General features: G+C 40.7%; 1 protein-coding gene across 1 annotated transcript; it reads left to right on the forward strand.

The window, feature by feature from the left end:
• Positions 1-3,760: 3,760 nt before the first annotated feature.
• Positions 3,761-18,134, forward strand: LOC138609789 (sodium- and chloride-dependent GABA transporter 1). The gene is made up of 13 exons (XM_069682435.1): positions 3,761-3,878; positions 6,218-6,352; positions 10,372-10,582; positions 11,539-11,671; positions 12,173-12,307; positions 12,648-12,751; positions 13,074-13,198; positions 14,300-14,412; positions 17,001-17,141; positions 17,289-17,388; positions 17,529-17,629; positions 17,735-17,902; positions 18,021-18,134. Exons 2-13 carry the CDS (start codon positions 6,226-6,228, stop codon positions 18,132-18,134), a joined length of 1,572 nt encoding a protein of 523 aa, XP_069538536.1. The 5' UTR covers positions 3,761-3,878; positions 6,218-6,225.
• Positions 18,135-18,715: the final 581 nt, after the last annotated feature.

An 18,715-nucleotide genomic window follows, 5' to 3' on the forward strand; every position in this document is an offset into this window, starting at 1 on the left:
ATTTACAATGACCTTATTTTCAATATTACACAAATGCCACTCTTTCCACAGTCTTATATATGGTCTGTAGATTTGCCTGCCTTGCCTTGTCCTCCCCAGTCACTCTTTCATCTAAGCTCTGTACCTTAAATATGAACCTCAAACATAATTGAAACAAAAGACTTCTCAGCTTCGGATGATCGGTTCCAAACTCCCTAATATTTTCAAAATCTGCATATAAATCAGTAATCAGCTGTTTGTTTTGAAGCCCTAAGGTTCAACAATCAAAGCTGACAACTTCCATTCCATCCCAAATGCAACAATCTAAGCAGCATGATGCATGTCATTTAAAAAATCTGAAAGTTTCTGGATCTAGTGTTCCTTGGATGGGATGGGAGAATGTGCATGAAGCAACTCAAGGAAAAAGGAGAACTCTTCCCTCCTGCCTAGCCAGCTGTTGCTTTAAGGGCCTCTTGCTTATATTGTGTATCCTATAATATACAGGCAAGTAGTTGTGTCCTGTGTTACCTAACCTAGGTGGGTCTGAAGATACATCTGAGGGGTTCTGAGATGATCAGTTGAGAGGAAAGCAGAATGAACACAGTCTGTTTTATGTGTGAAACATAAAAATTTACCTTTTTTTGGCCTCAATTATTTGAATGAAATCAGAGATGATGACCAGGAGGAAGAAGGTTTGGGGAATACAAAGTTTTCTTACTGGGTTTGGCTCCTTCCAACATGAGGCTGAAACCCACCCTCATGCCTCCAGGGCTAGTCCCTTACTTATGCCTGACATCCCTATCTCTCACTCCTCTCCCTTTCTGTCAGAGTCCTAGTCAGAGCCGCCATATTATTTACTATACATTCTTATTATTATTGTAACATATTTACTCCCTGTCGTCACACACCGACAGCATTTCTAGCTGAGTTTGACTAGGGGTGGAGGCTGAAGGAGAGGCTGGCTGAGGGGACCATCAATCCACAGAACTCACTCTAAAAATTAAAAGCAAAGCATTGTTGGGAAAGCGGTTTAAGCGAAATCATTGTGAAGCTACAGAAATATGGCATTTTGAAGAAATGTTCAATGATTGTAAGAATCACAACACTTTCTTGGGAAAAATCCAGGGAGATTTATGACCAAGACTGCCAAGGCACGGTGAGGGGATGAAGCAACCACGTAGGATCCTGACAAGAGGACTTGATCTGGGCACAGACGGTGCGGGTGTTAATAAACTCTCTAAGTGTCCTCTTCAAGTGAAGGCCACTAGAAATTCTGTTAGACAAGTCAGACTATCCACCTCAAGGACAGTCTAGGAGAGGACAGCTGCAGAGGTGAACCAGTTTAAGAGTCTGAAAAGCCTCATTAGCTTGGGGCTTTCATTGGAACCTGGAGCTAGGGGAAGTGAAAGCAAGAAGATTGGCTGCCACCGAGATTTAGTTTCTGATAAACTGTCTGAAAAGTTGGCAAATCCCAAAATGATTTGTAACTGTTAGCCATAAGATGGAACCAACCAGTTTGTAACAGCACTAACCTTGGCAGTATTCATCTGGATGTTCCTGAAGCACCAACTTCAGGGACTCAAGGTTGGCTCAACCTTAGTGAGTTAAAATTTGGGAGTGGTAGAAGAAGAGGTCTTACAGTCCACCAGTAACCCTCTACTCACTGATGGGCCCAGCCTTTAACGGGACTCTCCACTAGAAAGTGTCCACACTGATTGCAGTTGATGCACCAACCCTCCCTGAGTCGGTGTTAGAGCTCGGCGGAAATGTGTCTCAGCATCATTGGCTCTTCCCCAACCCCTAAGTGGTCTCCTGAACGAATGAGACTTTTCACTTCTCCTTTCATAAATTTGATTTGTCAATTTTTATAAGGGCATCAAAGATTGTAAATCAAGTAGCGCTAACTGGTCTTTAATGTCATCAGACAGGCTGTGCAGAAAAGTGCAAGATAGGGATCTACCATTCAAAACAATATCCGCTGCCATGATGCAGAAGCGAATGGCATGGTTCACCTCCCGGCTGTTTTCTTGTCAGAGAACTGCTAGTACTACTGTAGGGACGTCTCTCTGCCAGGAGTGCTATTGGAAACTGAAGGAAAATGCTGAAAAGCAATGAACTCACAAGGTAGTACAAAGACAAACTGGCTGGGGAGCAGTAAAAGCAAGGGAGTATTTAAAATGTGGAGGAATCTTTCTTCACTGAGGCTTCTGGTTTGACACAGAATGTCCCTAGGTCAAGCTTGTTGCAAACCTAAGAGCATAAAGTTAGAGCATATTATTCTCGCAGCAATATTCGAACCCTCAGTCTCCTTAAGATGACTGTTTAGTTTCTACAACAGGCCTGATTATGCTGAACTGGCTTTCTCCCTGGACACTAGTTCATATACACATATGGTGAACTTCAACCCAGCCTCTGCACCACTAGAGCTGTCTCCTCTCTGATATGCACTTGTGTAACGTGAAGAAAGAAACATGACTCAGCTTTCCAGTATCCAAGATTCTTCATGATTCCTCACACAACCTTAGCTTTGTAAAGAATAACCATCTTTGGACATGGAGAGGCGGGTCTATGTGAATAATGCGGGAATATTGGAAGTAAACACCACTGATCAAACGCAAAGTTTTAATATCATTAAGATAACGCTCCTGAATAACTGTGGGAAACTGTTAGCTTGAATCCCCTTGCTGTTGTTCTATTCCCTCCTGCCAACGTGCAACAAAAAAATTGGTTGGTTTGGTGACCAATGACCCCTGGGTGCAGACGTAGTTGATAAATACCTGACGAGAGAACCACTCCCACAGAGGCCTAGTTGCCGCGTACCAAACCCGAACTCAGGTGTCGTGAGCTCGAAGCCGACCTCTGTTATGTTTACAATAACTTTTTCGTTGGTGACAGTGATGCACTGACAATCATTTTAGCCGCTAAAACAGGCTATGTGAGATGCGACTCGAAAATCGCCAGTGTGTAAATGAAACGTGTGTTGAATCCTTTGACAGAGGCAGGTGAAATCTGGTCTAAACACAAAGGTTTAATCAACGTCATCAATTTACGTTTACTTTTCAACCAGTTTTCAACTAGGTCTACTTTTCAGCAGTGGCCATAGTAGTCCTTTAAACGTATTTTCAAGGGGGAAATACTCACTGCGTTGTCACTTGCTTTGGTTCACAAATTGTCAAAAAAGGAAGTTCTACTTGGCTTTTATTTTGGAGGGAGACGGGTGTAAAACTCGCGGACTTGACAGCAGCCTGGGCAGTGATAATGGATAAGGACATTTACAGTAAGGCTACATTACCCAAGACCGGGTTGGTTGAATGGGTTACAGACGGGCTGGGCGTCACTTGTGGATGTTACCCAGTTATTGAATTGTAGGTGCTTCTCTCTGTCGTAATGACGCATGTTATAGTAATTGAAAACGGAATTGAAACATTACGTGAGTAGTTTATCAGACATTCAGGAACTTAGTTTTTGGTGTAATAAAATCACCAATTAGTCTGTGTAGTAGCCAACATGGGGATAAATCACTCGTCATGGTTCACATGAAAGAAATTTTACAATTTTTAATTTAACCGAATTGGTTTTTTTATTTTTTTATTTTCATATTCATGATCCAGAGAAGCGCTGCACTGTCTGTCCGTGGGAATAAAAACCGTCACTTCGCTCTCACTGCAAGCAAAGAAGAATGGAAGTCGGTGCCGAAAGTTCAAAGGTACCCTCAGATGAGAGAGATTATCCTCTGAAAAGCTTAGATCTCACAGGGATGGCCGAGAAGACCGTGGAAGTAGAGGCGCAGAGACCCACATGGAGCGGGCGGCTGGAGTTCATCCTTGCGTCGGTGGGATACGCGGTGGGACTGGGCAATGTGTGGAGGTTTCCCTACCTGTGCTACAGCAGCGGTGGAGGTAAGACTATCTGAGGTTAAAGGTCTTTGCTGAACTGTTGAAATAATCCTGATCAGTAAAATAACCTGTAGCAGGCATTAAAAAAATGCATCGTCACTTAAACAAATCTTATACTGTTCTACATTTATATTGTCATATTTTCAAAATCCTTTTATTGCCACCTACATTTATTTATTTATTTCTAGAGTACTTTATTTATTTAGCCTGTTTTGTGAGCTGCTGTAACGAGCAAATTGCCCCTTTGGGAGATCAATAAAGCTTATCTTATCTTATACAAATGTGATGAAATAGCTTTGTATCTTGTATAGCCTACTAGAGGATGAAAAAATAATCCTTAAGTAACACTGAAAGCATGCTGCATCAGCAGATAGGGCTATTAAAACTGCAATTATACTTATTATTATTATTATTATGTATTATTATTTATATTACAGTACTGCCACAGAGTTTTCCTTTCTGATTTTAGCATAAAGATCTTATGGTGATGTATAGGATCGCAGTATATATCCAGTGATAACTCTAATATTCTGCCCCCTCCTTATGTACATAGCTTTAAAGAAAACTTTAAACTTTTAAACTTTAATGAAAAAACTTTAATCTTAATATAATGTAGTCCTGTAAAACAACGCTTAAACTATGGCTTCTTGATAAACATGTGACTGTATTTACACACATCTCACCTAAACTTGACACAACAATCTTCACAAAGGAAGAATTTATTGCTGAACTGCGACATATTGTACAGGTTTAACTTATGACATGGTATATACTTCAAGAAGACTATGGCAATATTACCTTCCATAATGATTGCCCTGTTTAAAAAAGCTTATCAGGATGAGTCATTACCTTACAGAGCCCCTACAGCCTGTAGAAGTCACAGGAGTCATGTGCAGGAAGACTGATAGAAACTATACATGACTTTTCAAAGCACAATAGTCGCAGTCATAACCAGGGTTAGAACAACAGAAACTGACTGTGAAAGTGTTTATTTTCTCTAACAGTATTGAAACTGACATTTTAAGTCTTTCCATGTCCGTCAAACCTGTAAACCAATAACCATTTGTTTAGCAAGTGTTCTGGTGGCTTGAGTCTATGCCAGCACAAACTTGGTAAGACCTGGTGTGATAATCTTACAGGTCTGCCAACGAGCAGACACGTACAGTGATTCCCACTGACATCCATGCCTTTTGTACTTTAGTTGCCCTAGTGTGCCTGTACTCTGAGGGTAAAAAATGGGACATTTGAACTAATCCTGATATGCCAACATAACGTTGATTATCTCTTCAATTTACAGAAGGTGAAACAGTTAGGATGTGGGTGTGGAAGTTTCTCACCCTTTTTGAAAAATCAAAGTATTCACTGTTAATTCTTGTATTCCAGCAGGTTAAAACCTGTTTAGTAATCCTTTTTAAAGACGTACGATACAATTATGTCCGTTTTTGTCACGTCCCCAGCGTCTGTGTTGTTCACAAGAATGACTCAGCAAAGTTTGGCATAGCAGCAATGACGTTGATAAAGAACATCTTCAGCCCTCGATCCCTTTTCTCTGAATTCATGCAAGCTTTATGGTTTATCTGAAGGTAATGCACAAGATTTTCAATATGTGAGCGCAGAACCTGACTGTTTTACACACGCATCTCAGTGAGTTATTTAAGCATAGCACATGAGAGGGAGGGATGTTGTATGGAATATCAGCACTGCTGTGATTCGGTCTTAGGCATGAGGCCACAGCAAACACACAACCTCGAGTGTGATACTACTTTTTTTCAATAGTTATACAGCTGGCAAATTTTTACTCCACCAGCTCAGCTAGTTCTTTCTTTTATTTCTTTTTTAAAATTTTATTTAACCTTTATTTAACCAAGAAGTCCTTTGAGATAAAATCTCTTTTCCGAGGGCAACCTGGCCACACCTTTACTGACACTACACAAACATTCTCCTGCACTGCTGCTACTTTGTTTGTGTCTAAAAGTGATTACAGAGCAGTTACTTTGTATGATGTCCATTTATCTGTTTGTTCTAATTCATGATCAACCAGTTAAAGACTGTGCTATATTATTCAGAGGTACCAGCTGGATTAATCAAGACAAACTCTGTCTGCTGTAACGTTAATTAACAGTATTCAGAACACACATCTGAGGCGGAGTGATACACAGAGTCCCAGTGATGTTGTACTGTATATCAGCACTCATGGAATGCCTCTTGTCCAATTAGATTACATGGTCATAGTGATTTGAAGGGAAGCTTCTGCATCATATTTACCTCTTAGGCATTATTATATTACTTAACATGCTCAAGAGTTCCGAGTATCATTTCTCCTGTGTGTTCTTGTGATGCAGGTGCCTTTATGGTCCCCTATCTGATCATGGTGATCCTGTGTGGTCTTCCTCTGCTCTTTATGGAGTTTGCTATTGGGCAGTACACACGTATAGGGTCGGTGCACGCTTTCACCAAAATCTGTCCACTGTTAAAAGGTGAGTGACTTTCCAGGCCAAGGGCTCCTCTCATGTGACGGGGATGAACGTCATTGTAAAGAAACTTTTTTTTAAATGAGCGTATGGAATGATGATCTGTTTGTGTGCGTACATGAAGCATGTATGATCATTTTTGAAATAGAATAGATAAATATGTTAATATTTACCCACTGTTAGACTGTACAGGACACAGACATGTTAGCTGACCTGATTCAGATTAGAGTGGGAACTGTAAAAGATGCAAATGTAATAGTAATCTTGTTGTTAAAATGTTACTGTAATCAATTGTTGAACACAGTACCTCCCCAGAAAGTGAATGATTACCATAACTCCCAGTAATCCCAGTTGATCAATATAGAATGTAAACAAAGAGCCCCACATTATTGAACCAGACTGTTCCTGCCGAGGACAAGAGATCAGATTTGGTTTACTTACTGGTGCTCTGCTGTTTACAATATTGTTTGCTTTATGTTATTATATGATGTAAGTTGACCTTGAGTGCTATGAAAGTAATAAAATGTATTATTATTATTAAAATTGTTCATCCTCAAAGAGTGAAAATAAGAAATAGATGCTAGTGTAAGTTAAAACCGTTGACACCAGCAGTCAGATATGGAAAACTAGAATGGGACCCGTCAGGTCACTGAACTATAGAAATAGTGCTACAGAACTCCTCCTCTCCCACAATCTCCTCCTCGTCTTCCACCATGAAGCCGTGCTCCTCGGTTGACTGGAGCATAAATTGCTAGAAATAATTCTTCCCTTCATGCTGGCCATGAATGTTTAAAGTTCTTCCTTGTGTGTCTCACGTTAGCCTACATAGTAACTGTCCAACCACGCAATCAATCCAGATTTGGATGATATGTGTCTGTTTTATACAGACTAGCCAGTAAGTCCATATTTCAGAGATAATAACCTTTGTGTATGGTTTAAATGATCATTTTTGAGGCCTTTGCTGCACGTTGGAGTGTTTTTTATTTCCTTTTTGAAATGAAATCTGCTCTTTTCTGTGTGATACATGAATTGTTTTCACTTGTTGATGGATGAGAACTTGTAAAGCCAACATTTTAATCACAGCTGTAGTCACCGTCTATTGATGCCTTTATTTTGAAACTTTAAACTTTCTCTGGAATCAATTAAACGTATACGATCCAGGAAGAAGTCATGGAATCATAAACCGTGAACTAAATACACTTAAATTTGATTCATTTGAATGATAATTGTGTCAAAATGGGTGAATGACGATGTGCTCTCACAGTCCACATTAGTTCATATGGATTTGTATAAAGGTCTGGTTGTTCCAAGGCTCCAGTGCTCATGAAATATCACAGCAGACAGGCACTATTTGCTCAATTAAACCATGACTGAACTGAAACGTGTGGACTGAGAGGGCACTGACAGCCACCCTGCTGCTGAACAAACTGATCACAGTGCGTATCAAACAAGAGCCCAGCCATCAACAATCAGCTCTGATGGGTTTAAAGTGAAAATTCTGCCTGACTTGTTCTAACTTCAGATTTCTCTCCATAGTTTTCTTATCTCCTTAAAGACAGAGATAATCTACCCGGTCAAAACCTTTGGGTCCTTCACTTGATTTATCGCTCATTTCTTCCTGGTTAATGCTCTGTGCTAAAAGGGCCAAAAGCAGGTAGTTCTTCTCTGTATGCTCTTTTGATGTGTTTCCCTGTGCAACTCACTGCAGTTTGCTGTGATTTTAGTGTGATCCCTGACTTCAATCCCCACAAATATCCATCACAAATCAAGAAATATACTGCTTAATTTACTCATTTATGATTTATTCAAAAAAATTAATGTTTAATGATTCCCTCCACATTTCTGCTCTGCCTTGTTTTTGACTCCTCTTATGGCAGTTTGAAATGACGCATTACTTCCCTACTTGGAGCATGTATGGTGTACCAGCTGAGCAGTCAGCCATGTAAGCTGGATGTGAGGCTGAAACAGACAAACAGGCGATCACAAAGGCAGGACAGCTCAGTGTGGATTGTACACAGTGGTTTTAGCTGATCCTGGAGCTCAAAGCGGCTTCCTTTTGGTTCGGTCATTATGATGACAGACCTGTTTTTCATTCGCCTCTCCTTCTTTTTATCACATAGTGACACTGGAACCAGTGGAGCATGGCATTCCAGCCATTTCATTTAAACACAGTCAGTGGTTAAAGATTTCTCTGTCAAATGAAAAAAAAGTAGCAGAGGTGGCAATGATAACATGATGGGAAAGAAAGGGCTGAGCTTTTTGGAAGTGCACTTTTTTGCTCCCTGGATGTCACAGTTCATATTGTGAATGGGTCAATACCAATGATTGTATATAAAGATGGATGACGCAGTAGAGATCGATGGGTGGAGCCACCGTAGCCACCTCCGCTAACCAAAACACACACTTAACCTACCGGAGAGAAAAAACAGCAAAGATCCCGCACGTCGGCGTATTTAACAGCAGAACAGCTTCTTTGTGTTGGTCTGAAGCAGACGTTCACAGATAAGGAAAGTTCAATGACTGTCGTGATTGTTTTAGTTATGTCTCCTCTCACTGTTCGTCCGCTACTCTGCTTATCCGGAACAGATCGGCTGCAGGAGCCGTATTTGTCAACAGAGCTGTCAATCATCCGTTTTACAACATCAAATAACTAATTAAAAATAAACCTGTCAGAAAAAGGAACTCATGATTGATAAGAACTAACTATAATGACAGAAACCATGTTTGAACAAAATTTGTTTGACGTGTATTTTGATTTTATAGTTTGACTCATGTCCCATCTGATAACATGGAGGAGGCGGGCTTTATGACCTATACTGCAGCCAGTCAGCAGGGGGCGCTCAAAATGTTTTGGCTTTACATTCAGGGCGCTGTCATGTCGTCCATCTTTTTATACAGTCTATAGTCAATACCCTAACCATAAATAACCCTGGGAATATAGGACCTGAGTGATATAGGTACCTTGGTCATGTTCCATTAAGTCCCATACAAATCTCGGACTTAAGAACATCAAGTAGACCTCTTTGAACATAGGAAACCCCCCCAAAAGGAAATAGAAAGAGTCAAAATCTAGCAAATAGCCCAAAAACGTCTTTTTTATATTTCAACAGATTAAACGTACGACTTAACTCTACAAAATCTGATTAGTTTTAACATGTTGGTAGGTGGATTTTGTTACGTTAAGATAGAGCCAAGCTAGCTGTTTACCTCTGTTGCCAGGTTTTGTGCGTATCTAGCTAACTCTCAGCTAGCTAATTAGCAGCTACTAGCTAACTCGCAGCTGCTAGCTCCAGCTACATATTTGCCTTAAGAGTCTTTCTATCTTACACTTAACAAGCCAGTGAATTAGCACATTTCCCTGAAGGACTAATTATTGCTTAGTTTAAAGTATTAAATATAATATTGTTTGCATTTCTTTCAAATGTGTCAGATAGTACTAAAAGTAGGGCAAAGTATTAGCTTAAGCAGAATCAACAAACAGTGAAAAAAGTCCTGTGATGGTTATTTTACTGTATTTTAAACGGTTCAGGTTTAATCCTCTGTGTCCCCCTACTTACATGTCCTTGAGTAGCAAAACAAACCTCCTGCACCTACTCTAGAGGCCGAGGTCTTTTGCTGAGTCATTGCTCTGAATTCTCTGAGGAGGAGACTGATGAAAACAACTAGAAACACACGTATGATAAACACAGACCCCAGCCTGACATCTGAACACCTGTGGGTCTCAGCCGTGTGATCAAAGACTGAATAATTTTCATCTGTCGGAGGACTTTGATCTCTCCTTTACTCATTTGGTCAAGAGTCTGTTGTATTCAGGGGCAAACTGACAGAGGAATTTCTAATCCACGGCTCCAGGAATGCCTTTTTTTCTCCTCTCGGCCTTTCTTTGTGTGAGATGTAGTTTATACTCGACCCAAGTAATGACAATTCCCTGCAAAATATGAGTATGAGAGGGATTTTCTAACTGTTTAAAGAAGGAAAGTGTAAATCTTCTTTCACACAATATCTGTCACCGTGTCGCTCTGCAGGTGTCGGCCTGGCCACAGTTGTTATCTCCTTTGTGTACTCCACGTACTACAATGTGCTCATGAGCTGGGCGCTTTACTATTTGTTCAACACGTTTGGAGCGACTCTCCCCTGGACGTCCTGCAACAACACCTGGAATGTTGTCGCAAACTGTTCCAGCGGTTTTCCTGGGAACGCCACATACCTGCAGTCCGCCAGCCAGCAGTTCTTTGAGTAAGCACCGTACACTGCTTTTTCACCTGCAGAATATCTACATATTCATACAGTTACGGCACTCCTCTAGCTGTTTTAGCTGTGTTTACATCTACTGGAGGAAGCTCACTTAAGACATGTGCAAACCTACATTACTTGCTTAATTATCTTCTTAATATGAATCGATATGGGTCTTATATGAAAATAGTTTTTGTCATTTAACATTAGAGATTTTCAGTGTTTGTTTTTGCCTACACAGTGGTCTGTACATGGGGCTTATCTATCAGATGAATAGACAAAATGTGACACAACCAATGGAATGACAAGTAATGGACTCAAAATGCACGACTCGCACTCGGCAGTTTAATTGGAGTTTAATGTTCGATACACAGGTAATCAAAAGGAAAAAATCCAAAAAGGGGCAGGCAAAAAGCCTAGTCAAAAATCAGGCAATGGTCAATACACAGAAATCACTAACACGGAAAGATGCTGGAACGAGGCAACACTAAGGAACACACAACCAACTGGCAACGAGAGGGAAGACACGCAGGGTATATATGCACAGACAATCGAGAGGGAACAACACACAGGTTGGTCTAATTAGGGCGGGGGTTGACACATGAGGTGAGGGACACAGGGAGCAGGAATCTATAAGACGATACAAGGATGAGTTTCAAAATAAAACAGGAAATGACAACATGAATGAAAAGAGAAACAAAAACATAACCGATAAATTGACAGCAGTGGCTTTGGTTTGTTTATGTTATGAGGCCAAGGTCAACTGAACTTGATCAAACCTCACCTGCACAGTCCTCTCACAGATTAATTATGTTTTAGAAACTTCACCTTGTTGATTGCTTTGCCGGGAATATTTGAGGTTATAAAGAAGACTGTTATAGAGACTTGACACCAAGTTTTTATTGATAATATGGGAATCACCTGCCTTTTTAATCCATTGCTTCTTTTTTCATTTCCAGCCACCGGCTTCTGGAGAAAACCAGTGGCATTGAGGAACTTGGTGGGCTTCGCTGGGAACTTTTTGGCTATCTCGTTCTCTCCTGGTTCATTGTGTATTTATGCATTTTCAAAGGAGTCAAATCCACTGGCAAGGTCAGAATAATGGCTGCTAATGTTGTGGTCCAATTTCATGATTAAACTCTCTGTCCTGCGACATTTAGACACAGTTAATGTTTGAAATTCAGCAATGTCGGTGATAAAACACGGGAGGTTTATTTGTGCTGGCTACAGGAATAAAGTCTGCAGGGTGTGGGGCAAGACATTTTTCTCTGAATGACATTAGAAATAATGAGATTGTTATTCTGAAAAGTGTTTCTACCAAATTAATTGTTGTCTACATTATGCGAATTACTTTTGTTACAGATGCAAAACAATGTTTGCTCAGCCAACTTACAATTATATTTGCTCTACTGTACAGCTATGACATGACTGCAAATTGATAAAATAACCCTGTGTGGGCCAAAATGTTTTCTTAAAAGCAAAACACAAATGGTCCTTAATGTTGTCACTGTCAAAGTCGTGTAACTGTTACAACCTCACCTACACAACAAACCCACACATTGGTCCATTTCTGCTTTTGTGTTTGTGACACAGGTCGTGTATTTCACTGCTGTGTTTCCGTACTTCATCTTGTTCGCCCTGCTCATTAATAATGTGCAGCTTCCTGGAGCAAAGAATGGTATCCTCTACTTCGTGACACCCGTCTGGAGCAAACTGTTTGAAGTGAAGGTGAGACTCCGTTAATGAGTGAGTAACATCAGATAGTAGGACAACCTGTAGGACTTTGTTACACGCTGGCACCACAATCTGCAAATCAACCTTTATATTTCACTGTATGTCAGGGAGCAAGGAAGTTAATGCACATCTCATTGATGTTCTTAGATTGAAGTCGGGGTCCTATAACGATACTCGTTGTTCAAACAAAACACTGCTTAAATATTGGATAGAAAGTTTAATCAGATCTGACTGACACTGCAGATTGAAAAAAGGAGCTTTGGAGCTTTTTAAACTAAAATGAATGAAACTTTACTCATTATAATCTTCATGCTCTTCTCTACTTGTATCACAGGTTTGGGTCAATGCAGCTGCTCAGGTGTTTAACTCCATTGGAATAGCATTTGGCTCCATGGTGTCAATGGCTAGTTACAACAAGTTCAACAACAACATTCTCAGGTGATAAATCCTCGAGTACGATCTGTTTGGTTAAGCACTGATGATTCTAATTGTTTGTAAAAATGATTCTTCATACACGGTTTCAAAACTGCAAGCACAGTCATATTGTAACAAGATTAGCAGGAAGGGTTAATATACATGTTAGGGCACCAGCACAAACTTCCAGGTGTGGCATTGATTCGTAATATCACGCATTAACTACTGCAACTAATGCAACTGATGTAAAATGTTACAACTTCATAGTCTAGTGCCTTTGTTTTCCTGACTGTAATTAAATACAGGAACTCTAATAACATTGTTCATTGTGTCCTCCTCCTCTCAGGGATGCTTTAATTGTTACATGCACCAACTCATTCACCAGTATCCTGGCTGGCTTTGTGATCTTCTCAGCTATCGGCTACATGGCTCATATCCACAACCTCCCAGTGGACAACATAGCTACAGATGGTAAGCATCAAGGAGCCTTTAGATTTTTGTTGTATTTTAACATGAAGACGTCATCATGGACTTGATGCCATGTATAAAATGATGTTTTGAGACTGACATTCAAGTGGAACCCATCTTACAGCCCATCCCAGTTCAGCTGGGAACAACTTGTTTTATTTACATCCTCCGAGGAGCATTTTTTCCATGTTACTGGGAAAAAGCAAGACACAGATTTCAATATGTGCGTGTCTGCATTGACTAAAGACATGTGCAGGTCAATCAAGGATACGAAGAGGAAAAATACAATACCTTAAAGCAGCACCAATGTTGCACTACTCATCACAAGGATAGAATGTAATGCCCACACTTCAAGCCAAGATGGCGACGACAGTCCACAAACAAACTGCAGACGTCATGGTGGCTACATAGAGTTTTTTCTCTATCAGACCTGCTTCTTTAGAAAAGAAACATCTCATCATGCTGTTTTCTGACAGCTGTCAGTCTCACAGTGATGTATGTTACCAGTCTCTCAGTGAGTAAGTTCAGGAGTGATCCTGAGTTCAGTTCATTAAAGGAGAAGGACATCCAGCAACGACTATAATGTGTTTAAATATTAAACCAGGTAGAAACGTGTACACCAGGTTTACTGGTATTTTGTATTAAAAGTTAAATATAAAATGAGGTCAGAACAACAGCACAACAAAAGTATGACCCACAGAGACGTGTGCTGGATGTTGCAGGTTTAGTTTTATACTTCCCCTTACCAAAAGGTCAGGTCCATCACTTTGCTGGTTCCATCGTTTTAACATTTTATGTTAAACTCCACATAGAGTGACCTTTGGTGGCATTTTGTTGAGTTGGGTTTTAAGGTACAGTAAATATTTAGCTGAAGCCACTAGCAGGTTAGCTGACCATAGCAGTAAAACTGGACGGAACAGCTAGCTTGGGTTTGTCCAAAGGTTACAAGAGCTGCCTCCCTGCACCTCTACATTACATACATTAATCAACATGTTATATCTTATTCATTTAATAAGCACAAAAACAGATCTGTCTATACTGCCAGCTTAATTTCTCTTAATTCCTGCATGTTATGGTAAAAACAAAACCCTTTCTGTGTTTCAGGTCCTGGTTTGGTGTTTGTCGTGTACCCCGAAGTGCTCTCCACCATGCCTGTCTTTCGGCTGTGGGCTCCTCTGTTCTTCTTCATGCTGCTGTGTCTGGGTCTGGACAGCCAGGTGAACTTCTCTCAGAGCCTTTTGTTAACAGTCTTTAGTAAGTGGTATAAAGTGCATAACGAAAGCATTTTTAGGGTGCGTCCAATCCTCTTAATTCCAGCATAATCAAATAATTCAGAGTGCTTTACACAGTTAAAAACAAAGCATTAAGAGGCATAAAATACAGAACACAACGTTTAGTAAACAAGACTAGGTCACAACCTAGTATGTGGCTGACCGCATCAGGTTATTGTGCGCTTTTGAGGGCAATGTGTTACAAGGACTGTCCTTATGAGGCAGATGACAACGTGTTTGAAAGCAGGTGCTCACTGCGGACGTAGGTGAAGACAGCGGATGAGCAGCTGAGGAGCAGCCCCGCCTACTCCCCCCAACAAAGTATCCAGAGGTGTATAGACAGAGAGACAGTGGAGGTCCAATACGCTCCATGATCCGCCATTGTGATGTTGCAACTCTCTCTGAATGGCTCTGAAAGTACCGTCACTCACTCAGTCAGTCAGTCATTCAGTTACTCAGTCAGTCACATACAGTATATGCTACCACTCAGTTAGTTATAACTCGTCAGTTATCATTTTCTCATGGGTCCCAGACTCCTTTATTTCTCAACACTTATAACGCTGTAATTATTACTCGTACAGTGGTGTTAGGGTTGTATTAAGTCTCTTGATTAATCACACATTTGTTTTAAGGTTAACATGAATAAACCAAATCAGCGTGTCATCTCATATTTCCTTTAAAAGCCAGCTTTGCATGCATCAGGCACATTCTTGTTGCTTTTTACAGTTTAAGCAATTATTTAAATAGACCAGGCCTCCTACGTAAACTAGCAATGACATCGCGCTGCGCTGTGTGCCTCTTTGCATTGGATGCAAGATAGGGCCCTTAAACTCCATAAACAGGCTGTAACGTGGTTTAAGAGGAAATCCAGTGGATTAAGTACTGAAGTGAAGCACTGCAGAATTTGTAATTTTAGCAATAAAAAACGTATTTTGCGTATTCTGGCCACACAGAGACATTGAAATGATTACAAACATACAGTTTAGAAAGATTGTTTTTTGGGCCATTTTTGCCTTTATTAGAAAGGACAGCTGAAGAGAGATAGGAAATGTTGGGAGAAGAGCGTGTGGGATGACATGCAGCAAAGGGCCAAGGTCTGGAGTCGAGCCTGCAGCCGCTGCGTTGAGGCCTGTAGCCTGCTTTACCCACTGAGCTAAACCAGCACCCCTCTCTTTACTATTCTCATCAAGGTGTTTACGTTCTAACTCTTCCTATCTCTCTAATGTATTTTACATGTTGTGAAAGTATTAGTACAAGTGAGTTATAGTATAATCTAGGCGTGTCAGGTCACTAATAAGTAATTTGTTTTGTCCTTTGCTAACAGATGAAGAAAACATCCAATAAATGCTTTCACCTCTGAACCTGTACTTTCTGCTTAATGCTAACATGAACTGCTCACAATAACAATGCTGATGTTCAGCAGTTGTTTACCATGTTCATTCTTTTAGTTTAGCATGTTAGCATGCTAGCATTTTCTAACCACATAGATGAACATTATTGTCATTAGTTTTGCAAGTGTTTGGTGATAAAGAGAATTTAACATTTAAAAACAGTCATTCTGTAATATGGATAAGTACACATAGTTTCAATACAACTAAATAATACAGTAGATCTTGTTATTAGCTGACTACCAACATGTGTTTGAACTCCTCTCACACACCATCTTTTTAGTCCATCTATTTAAACAGCCTCATAAGCGCACCTCAAAAGTTAATCAAGAGGCAATCTCGGACCCATCCGCTATAGTCTGAGAGGATATAGCCTCTGGGAACACCGGTGAACGTGTCGGGTGGTAATTGATAAACGACTTCCAGTCAAGACTTCCTTTTCCGCGTGCTGCATTGTTGCAGAAAGAGAAAACGTTTTCTTGTGATTTACTTGTTATTAACCTTTGCCGAAATTCAAGTAAAAATTCAAGCTTTGTCCGGCCTGTCCTCAAGAGGAGAAGAAAACTTCTTTTAAAATGCTCAGTTGTTGAACGGATGTCAGATCGATCTGATGCATTCAAGGAAGTCGGGAAATCTGAATACTGAACGGCTTTCGTGACACAGCGCCAAGGGAATTCATCTCAAGTTAAATTTTAGATCTAGAACAGATTGTTAGCTGAACTTACATGCAGATGTCTGTTTATAGAGGTTAATAAGAGGCTAAATTGTCATCAGATCACGCTGATGGCAGCCGGGATGGCATTACGGCGGATTACGTTCCGCCTGCTTTGGCTCTCCTCACGGACTATTTTTCTTGCATACGCCGCAGCCTGCTGATACGTAATTGGTCAATATTACTCGCACTACACGCGTAGTTCAAATGGAAACCAGTGGACCGCGTACTTCGAAGGCTGCAGCCCGTGGATTGGGACATAGCTCAGAACACTTGCCTTCCCGGAAATCCACATCCCTGCCTACAGATTCTAATATGTAGACTATTCCACTGTGTAAAATCTGTAAATAGAGATTAATCAAGAGGGAACCACTTTTCACACAGTTAATGGGATAACTCTAACAAACACAGTTTAAACTGTGTTCTGCCCTCAGTTTGCCACAGTTGATGTCGCTGTCACGTTCATAAAGGATGAGTTTGGCCCCAGCCTTCTGCGCTTCCTCAAGAGAGAAGAGCTGGTGACCCTGGCTGTGTGCATCGTCGGCTTTATCCTCGGGATTCCTCATGTTACTAAGGTACAGAGTGTAACTGTCAAGGTCTTTTACTTCTTATAATAAAGGAGGGTATTTAGTGGCCTACATGTGGTAAAAGCTGTTTCACTGACAACCGTTTTGTCATTTTCTTCTGTCTCTTCCTCTCTATGTCGTCTCCATCCTGCACAGGGGGGTATCTATGTGTTTCAGCTGATGGATCACTACACGGCTGTGGTTTCCCTCGTTTTTCTGGCTTTCTTTGAAGTTGTAGCTGTCTGCTGGATCTTTGGTACAGTTCATAAATTCAAAGCCAGATTATGCTATAAATGTTTTTACCTCTAAGCCAACAGGTTTCAGCAATGTAAGGACATTTGTATTCACAGTCAATGCCAATTCCAGGTCTTTAATCATAATTTGTTTCTCCCTCAGGTGTCCCACAAATCTGTTTGATGGTGAAAAGGATGCAAGGAAAAACTCCAAACATCTTCTTTCGGGCCTGTTGGCTGGTGCTCTGTCCCATGCTGGTGCTGGTGAGGTGTTAACTGTCCAATCCCCACATTTCCTCTATCACCAGAACAATTAAATTAATAATGCTGCTTTTCTAAAGTTTTAACCCTATCCCTTTCCCTTTTCAGTGTATCCTGACCTCCAGCATCGGCCAGTACACTCCTGCTCGCTATGGGACCTACACATACCCAGTGTGGGCTGAGTCTGTGGGCTGGTGCGTCTCACTGATCTCCATAGTGTGGATCCCGATTGGAGCCATTCAGGAGTTGATTAACAACAAAGGCTCACTTGTTCAGGTGGGTACAACACTCATTACGTTTATCCCTTTGTGCCTGAGCTGGTCAGGCATACCCGACAAAGGTTTCTAAGAGGTTTCCTGTTGGTTTCTAAACTTTAGTTTTCTCCAACCCACAGAGACTTAAAACAGCCATGACTTCCAGAATAGACTTCGTTGCTGAAGATTACCTGCTGGAGAAGCAGAACCTCGACAACCTGGCGTCTGAAACCTTGTTTAACTCAGCGCCATGAGCGGGACTACAGCTAAAGCCACGTCTCTGTTTCTGTGCATAAGGAACCCTGTGATAGGGCTTCAAATGAAGTGTGTTTAGTGATGTTAAGAACTGTTTTTACACTGAGACAAAGACAGTTTAATATTCTATTATGACAGGGTTTCTTAAGCTCGCTGTACATTTTTGGAACTTTAAAAACTCAAGCCTCGCCTGCACAACACAGGCTTTCATTCAAACCAAAGATTGAAATTTAAACGATATTTTCAGGGATAGTTTCTATTGCAATGTGTGATAAAAGTAAATGAGTGTCATATTGTGTTACTCATGTTTGGCAGAGCCAGTTGGGAGCTTAATAACTTTAAGACTAACACCTCTGACCGAGAAATGTGGCCTTTAAAGAATTCAGCCTACAGTTACATCACAAAGAGGCTTGTCCTTGAGTGTGTTGCTGATCCCACCAGTTAAATCAATATATACAGGCTACCGCTGTTTGTTAGTTGTCTGTACTGTACAGTAGTGAGCGGAAACGTCCGAGCAGCCTCTGTGCAAACTTAGAAATGTTTAACTTTACGTTCCACATGGACTGCCCGAATGTACCAT

This window comes from Semicossyphus pulcher, unplaced genomic scaffold, assembly GCF_022749685.1.
Source record: "Semicossyphus pulcher isolate SPU_LCO1_2020_fin unplaced genomic scaffold, fSemPul1.0.p SCAF_6, whole genome shotgun sequence".
Taxonomy (NCBI): domain Eukaryota; kingdom Metazoa; phylum Chordata; class Actinopteri; order Labriformes; family Labridae; genus Semicossyphus; species Semicossyphus pulcher.